We start from the raw sequence: 7,860 nt of genomic DNA, 5'->3' as shown, positions 1-7,860 counted from the left end.
TCGAGGCAGAGGCAGGGGAGGGGTCGAGCGGAGCAGGGGAGGGCGAGCGAAGATCAGGGGGCGAAGCGAGGAGGAGTGGATGTAAGAGAGGGGTCGAGTGGCAATGTGCAGTGTCATGGTGCAGTAGAGGCGCTGGTGGAAACTAGGGTTATGTATTTAGAGGGAAGAAGCAGATGCTTAGGGTAACTAGCCGGCTGGGGCGCGTGCTGGCTGGATGAGAAAGGAGTGGGGGTGGTATTCGGGAGCCTGGCTTAAAAAAGGAGTGGGGCTTCTTGTTGGTCGTTGGGAGGGACCAAGCCTGCAGCGTCAGCCGGTCTGGCTAGTGTGGGTAGCTAGAATCCTTGGCGAGGTATTATGTGTGTGTGAGGGTGTGAGTTGTTAGAAGATCGGCAGAAGTTGGAAGTTATACCGAGAAAAAATGTGCATAGTAGTAATCTCACTGGCTTCACGACGGCGTTAAGCTGCAGCTAATTGACTTTGGTGTAAATGTCGATGAAGTGTTCCCTGCCACTCGTGCTTCCGACCTTTCAGATACAAGCCTGAAGATGGCCTTATTTCATGAGTAAAAAATATGGAAATGGTCACCTCCGTTAAAGTTATCGGCCAGGGAAACGACCGGTACGCCATCGTGTGTTTTTAAAAAGTAAGTATGCTGCTGCTGCCGATGGTGATTAAAGGAAGCAGTGAGCCCTCTTAGGTTCTAGGGTTATTTTCAGCTAATTTATGGTTTATTATTGCGGCTACAATAAAAAGTTTCATGGTTCAATCACGAATTAGAAATATTTTTAAAAAATGTTTTAAAACGTAAACGACTACAGTTTGATTACAACGACGGGTGGCGCCACTCCAAACGCGCACGATCTGAGACGATTGCGCAAAACAACAACATTTCCAGCCAAGGGCTACAGACGCGAGGGTATTTCCCCTTTTTAATTCATGTATTAAAAAGCAAAAGGATTGTAAATCTTCCTGTATAAACGACATATAGTTTCAGTTATTAATATGGATTAAATTTGGCCCTAAAAAATTGATTATCGTTCGGTTATAAAATAGCATTTAAGGTATAAATATAATTGTGCACTTTTGTGATTAGCCACTCGGGTCATTTAGCCTGGCAAAATAAAATCAAATACGCAACTTTTTCAGGGTGGCAGCAGCGGTCGCGGGTGTCATGGCGCGCCAATTTGCGTAGCGTTGATGTGTAAATCAATTAAATTTTAAGTATTCTGTGAAGAAATACAGTGTGGCATATAGACATTTGTTATAACAGTAAGTACAGTTGTATGGCAGTAAAATCCCTAGAGGCATACTGTCCTTTTAAGTCTATTAGTTTTCTGCTGCTATTTGTACACTATCCGCTGTTTTATGTCTTAGTCACACGCCGTAATAATATATATTTAGTATATACGGCCCATCAATAATATATTGTACGCGTGTTGTAGAAGCTTTGTGTGTGGGGTGACTCGAATTCGTAGCTGAGCTATACCGCACGAGCATCAGCAGTGGGCGTGAAATTGGCGTGCGCCACCTCCGCGGGGAGCGGTGGATTGGCTGGCCAAGCTCGCGGGAGCGGTGATTGGCTGGCCCTGCGGGGCGTGGTCATTGGCTGCACCTGCGGGGAGGCGGTGATTGGCTGCCATCTCCGGGGAGCGGAGTCTCGAACCTCACTGCGTCCTCACGCTGCTCCCTCACTTTCCCTGAACTCGTCACCTATCCCACTAGATCGGCTCACGTCACTTTCGTTGAACTTATCATCACTACTCCCTGATTTCTCGCCGCTGCTAGCCTGACCTCCGCATCGCTCCTCCTCACTCGCCCTGACCCCTGCCTCTCGCTCAGTCACTCTCCGTCGCGCGCTCACCTCTCATGACCTCGCTCTCCCAGGCTGCTCCCTCTCTCTCTCCTTCTCTCCTGCTCTCTCCTTCATCTCCCTCTCTCTCCGCTCAACTCTCTCCTCCTCATCGGCTCACTCTTCGTCGGACTCTCCCTAACTCTCCCTGAACTGTGTTCTCGCAGGCTGAGGAATGTATACAAGCGACTGGAGATCTCGGCAGAACAAGCGTTTCTAGGCTGCAAGATCGAACGTGTCCGCTCTACACTGCTGCGATGTTGAGGACAACGAGTTTCGCCCCTTGAGGCGGACTGCGACGAGTACCACGCGAAGGCGAACGCGCCGCCTCTTCGTCGGCGACGACTCGAGAAGGACATCAACCGCCAACTGATCTTAAGAAGGCACTTTGACACGTTCGGCGAAATCATTGTGAGTGGCGCCCTCGTAGCGGAGCGACTTCAAGGTGTTTATTTCGGCGCGGCCGTCGTATTCGTGGAGGTTGATCGAGCGGCGACAGCCTGCTGGTTGTCTTTACCTAGCAGCGCAGACAGGGGTCGGAGGCGGGACAATATCCTGGCATGTAAGGGATCGCTTAGTGGCCACGTGTTGTTGTCGAGATTAAATATGATATGTTAATATGTTAGGAATGTATAGAATGTAATAAATGGAATTCGAGAGGATTGTGGTGGCGGGCTATCATTGACACTCGCCTCCTTTGCTTGCGTGCATCGTAGGATTATCGAGCATTAAGAAGCTAGGGCGGCTGGCGACGGTGTATGCGGTTCTGCAGTACTCTGAAATATCACGAGCGTCGTCACGCGCGATTACGCAGCCTCGACGGTGAGCACCTCGCGGCTAACCGTGTGAAGGTGAGTGTGTCGAAGCGGCGCACAGCAGCGACGACGCGGCGACGCTTGGACGCGCGCAGCGAAGGTACGTGTTACAACGCGCGCAACGGCCGCTCATGAGCTACCTCCTGCCGGCGCCTCGCCTTACCTCGTAACGCTCTCCATCTCGCTGCTCTTTTGCTCGTCGATTGCTACGCCGATTGCTTGCTCTCTTTTGAGTGCTGCCTGGTAGTCGTCTCCGTGCTGTTGCTTCACTCTCTCACTCGCTCATTCGCTCACTTCCTGAGGGTGTTTGATGCATAGTAGTGAATGTGGTGGCCTATTGCGCCTTCTCTCCTGCGTCTTTCCTGGGATGTTTAGTGTCAGTGTCTCATACTGTGTGGGTCGCCGCTGCATCACTCGCTTATCCGCTAGCATCACAGACGCGGCTTGGACTGGCTGGCAGGCACTTGTACCCTTGCGTCTTCATCGTTCCAAGCAACACTGCACTGCCCTCTTGGCGCCCATCATGTGTGGCATGCCAACGTGTGCGCCTGTTGAGATGTTCTCCATGTCACAACTTGCCGTTCTGCTTCGAGCTAATTCATGTCGAGATAGCCGCGTTCCGTGTTTACTTGCTATCGTCGCCTCCCGCGTACTGTCCCCGCGATATACGCCAGAGCTGTTAGGCTGTCGACTGGCTAGTTACGCGCTAATTGATATCGTGCTCTGAATCGGGTCCGTGTTGTAGTTGCGGCGAACGCGATTGTGTCGCCGGTTAATGTTTCGGGGTTGCCCTTGCGTTAGCTAGCTGTCGCTTATGTTGCTAGTCTCATCCGTCGCCACAATTTGTTCGTGGAGGTAGGGCAGGCGGCATGTTATATCTGTTAAGCATGGAGTGAGCAGGGTGCAGTATTGTGCGGATAGTCTACTAGAGGAGACGAGATATGAGAGTGGTTGGCAGGCAGAGTTGGAGCGCGGTGTGAACCATTGCTGTAAACGCAGCAGTCAGGCAGGCAGCAGGCAGGCAGCAGCACAATACAGCAGTGACGTTAGTAGGCAGCAGGGCATAGTACTATAGTAGAAGTAGCAGAGCAGCAGCAGCAGCGGCAGAGTAATAGTACGATAGGGAGTAGCAGGCAGTAATGTAGCAGCACGGCAGCAGGGCAGGCAGGCAGAAGCAACGTAGAGGAGTAACAGTAGGCAGCGTAGAAGCAGTGAACAGTGCAGGTAGGCAGTAGCAGCAAGCAGCAGCAGGCAGTGACAGTTGGCAGCAACAGCTAGAGGCAGTAGCGGCAGTAGGAGCTTGGCAGCGGCGAGTGCCGCATTCGTTGCATGTTGTCCCCGTGGGTTTCGGGTTTCAGACCGTGGTTTCAGTGCGGGCGACGTTTGCGAGCCGTGGTGGGTTCAGTCTTTGTCGAGCGTCGTATGCAAGCCTTCACCTTCGGCGGAGTATCTGTGACGGGATGTTGCTGTGGAGGTGTGAGCTGCTGTGCTTGCTGTTTGTAGTCGTGTGCGTCCTCTCCGTCTTCGCCCCTCTCGGCCTTATCACGTGTATTGTGCGCTGCAAGCATGCCCTAGCACTGAGCATGGAAGAATTGTGGGCGAGGGCACCGTGGGTCGGTCGAACGTTCAGCGCGGGCGCGCGCTTGCTGGGTTACAGGTGTAAGGTATCTGCGTGTGTGTGTGTGTGTGTGTGTGTGTGTGTGGAGCGGCAGCTAACGCTAACGTGAGACGAGGTCGATGCGTCTTGGGCGGCTGCAAGCCTGTCTCCAGAAATGTGTTGTGTTGGAGTAGAGCGAGGGAAGTTCGCAGTGAGGAGAGAGATGGGGGAAGGGTGATAGAGGTGTGGTGTTGTTTGACGTGAGGACTGTAGACGGCGAGAGGAGTGCAGAGTATGAGTGTGAGGGCTAGGGTGAAAGAGCGACGCGAGAGAAGAATAAAGAGGATGAGATAACTTATGGAGAAAGAATTAGTTGATCTGGGTGTACAGTTTGAATGGGCCTTCACGTAGAAGATAACATATATCGGAAGTAACGGATTTGATCAGGAAATTGATGCTTGGGCGTATAATTGAATACGATAGCATACTAGGCTTCGCGTGATTTCTGTGGCTGGTTGGATACGTGACAGTAGATGTAAGGGTGGCAACGATCGCATTAGTATTTGGGATATAAATTGCTATTACAGGGGCATTTGGTGAGGGACTTCTCGCTTGCTCTGCTATCTCTCTGTCTGAGATGGCACTGCGATAGGTGGCGGCGGCGCAACGGACGGCTCCGGCCTGTCCGGACACTCCGCAGGCTTGTAGGACACACGCTTCCTATCTAAGCAGGGCTTCGCTTTTTTAAGTCGGCTTGCAGTTGACGCGCTTTGTAATACTCTACCTATGTGATTGTCGGATGTGCTCACTGCTGGGCTGTCGTCTCTCTCACACTGGTTCATAACAGGGTGGCGCAATCTTCTCCTGCATGCTTCATCCTCCTCATCCTGCATCTCCTCATGCGTCATGCCTCTCAATGCCTCATCCTCATCCTCGCTCCTCCTCCTGTTACATTCGGGCGATTCCCATCACCTGACCGCCGGCACGGGACCAGCCGAAAACGGCTCGTATAGGCTGAGCTGGAAGTCTTTGATCTAAAAACTAGCAAATAGGGGAAGGAAAAAGTGCGTGAAATGACTCTTCAAGGTGTAGGAAGGTTGTTATTTGTGAGCACGGCTCGAAGCGCTTCCTCCCATGAGGGAGCGTGTAATGCCAAGAGGCAATCCAATTTGGCATAAAGATTTTTTGTTCATATTGGCAGATGCAGGGCGGGCATCGATGACGTGCTAAATTTGGCCAAGGCGGTGTCAATCAGCGTGTGGATGCTGGAAATGGCTAACTAGCAGTTTGCGTTCGTTTGTTCTTCAACACAACCAATTTGATTTTCTCTACGCCAACTAATGGTAGAATTAAAAAAATAATAGGCAAGCGATTCTGATTCTTGTTATGATGGTAAATTGACTAATTATGAAAGTAAGTTATGAATGGGATCGCGTAATGCGAATAGGGCCCTGCTGCTGTGGAAATCGCCAGGCCCCTGAAGCATTCTGCCCTTGCTGCACGCGCCAACGCTGCTCGCTCCCGGCCTCCCAGCGCCTTCTCCGCGTGCGTCGCGCGTGAATGAGCCAATGCTATAGGCGGCTCCGTGTGGGATTTTATTGTGGATGGGCACTGCAGCTGACTGTGGTTGTTGTCGTTGCAGGTGCGGGTTTGCAGAGATCGCCGCCGGGTAACTGTGTTTGGGATGGGATGGGATCTTAGAAACGGTGTTCGCGACGCTATGTAGGCGGCGGAAGTTGCCCAGTAGCGGGCGGCGCCGTGGCCGATGTCGCCGTGCTCAGGGACTGACGGCAAGGGCTAGTGTTCTATGGAAGCGGTGAACGAGGCCAGCTGGCGTGTCTGACATGAAGGGCGGCGATGTTGGCCGGCAGTCGCTGCATAGGTAAGGCAGGCATGGGATTGTCGCTAGATGGACAAGCCTTCTGTTGCACTCTCGAGCGCACGCGCGCAGGCACAGGCATCGCGCCGTCGACACACGTGCGAAGGCGGGCGGGGGAGTCCGGGCACGATTGGGCGCTTGACAAACGAACTCATGGGGAAAGCTCGCGTGCTGGCGAGCTAGGAGGGAGGGGGAGGACGGAGAGGCAAGGGAGAGAAGGAGGTAGTTGGTTGATGGCGGAAGAAAGTTGCGAGCAACCGGGAGTGGTTTCGATGGCGAAGCTTGGGAGTGTGGCACTGCTTTACTACTCTGCTACTATCTGCATGGTTTTGCACAGAGAGCCGTAAAGCGACGTTCTACAACGCACTGGCAACTGGGCGTGTGCGTGCATCTATAGCGCTACTTATCGGGATATTGATTGATTAATTGATAGATTGATTGATTGAATTGATGGATTTGATTGATGACCAGTGGGCGGCAGTAGTGATATGCTACATGCATTGAGCGTAATAGGTCTTAGGCTCGCCTATGATGCAGCTTTTTCTTTTTGTGTGTAGTTGTGCGTGTGTTCGTGCATTTGTTAGAGAGCTTGACTGAATGCTGACTTCAAACCTTACGTGGCTACTGGCGTGTGTGTGCAGGCACTAGAGCGTCGGCACGCTCCCGTTGTTTCATCGGCCACACCCCGTTGTCAGAGCGCGTGTACTTTATGGGCTCGCGTCTGTACGCAATGCGACACGCGCAATCCGCGAGCAGGGAGCATCCGAAGGAAAAACATCGGTTTCCAGAGCACGATGCACCAGCAGAGGAAGGTCGCAAGACGGAGAGCGCGACATAGACGGCGATCGCAAGAGACTCAAAGTGTGCTAGCGGGCAGTGCCGTCACATGAAAGTCCTAGTGATAAAAGATCTCTGCTCTCTCATCCATCGCCACAAAGGTGGACTTTGGCGAGCGAGAGCTGCGATGGTCGTTGCTTACGACAAGATGGAGCGTTCGGGGCAGCGGCGAACGCGAAAGGTGAGGCGCCGCGAGTACGCAAACGCCTGCCGGACGAAGCGACGTACAACATCGACACCGGCACGAGGTGAGGACTCCGACGACGCGCGCAGCTTTCATGGGCAGCGGAGCAGTGCGGCGTGTCGGAGCGGCACGTAAAACATGTGTATAAGCGCGTATTTTACTAATTCAGACTTGACTGGACAAGTTTCGCGGTCGGATGGAGTTATGTATTATCCGGTATTACATTCGTTATGAGAATGATTGCGGTGTTGTTTTTTCGCGGGATCGAGGAAATAAGCCGCGAAAATAATACAGCTTATACAGGTATTGCCGGTTCGTGAATGCCTTACTTTTGACTTAGAGTCGTGTCTCGCGCCAAACGAACGAGGAATGCGTGTGAACGCTCGCCGCTCACTGAGATGCTGCGTGTGCTGTTGTTTGCTTGCAGTAGGGCGTGCAGTAACGGACACGTCGTCGTCGACGCACGCGCACGAACGGGGCCCGCGGCGACGGCTCAGCACGTTCAGCGGCTGTGACAGCAGCGCGAGCGAGGCCGTGGGTAGCTTGGCGGCCACGCAGATCGGACTCAGAGCATTCACAACAGCGCGGGCCGAGGCAGACGCGCACCTACGGCGGTTTGAGGAAGCTACTACGCGCAGGAGGAATTTGGCTAGAGCGACGGCATAGGTTAAGGTTTGAGGGGCAGACGAAGGTATTTTG

At 52.9% G+C, this 7,860-nt stretch overlaps 1 protein-coding gene across 1 annotated transcript in view; it reads left to right on the top strand.

The window, feature by feature from the left end:
• Nucleotides 1-566, top strand: part of LOC106804900 (serine/arginine-rich splicing factor 6-like) — a 10,301-nt gene extending 9,735 nt beyond the window's left edge. Inside the window, exon 5 of the mRNA XM_014806290.1 lies at nt 532-566. Within this exon, the coding sequence (XP_014661776.1) occupies nt 532-566 (35 nt within the window). The remainder of the gene's footprint in view (nt 1-531) is intronic.
• Nucleotides 567-7,860: the final 7,294 nt, after the last annotated feature.

This window comes from Priapulus caudatus, unplaced genomic scaffold, assembly GCF_000485595.1.
Source record: "Priapulus caudatus unplaced genomic scaffold, Priapulus_caudatus-5.0.1 Scaffold92, whole genome shotgun sequence".
Lineage (NCBI taxonomy): Eukaryota > Metazoa > Priapulida > Priapulimorpha > Priapulimorphida > Priapulidae > Priapulus > Priapulus caudatus.
This window is presented reverse-complemented; position numbering and strand designations above follow the sequence as displayed.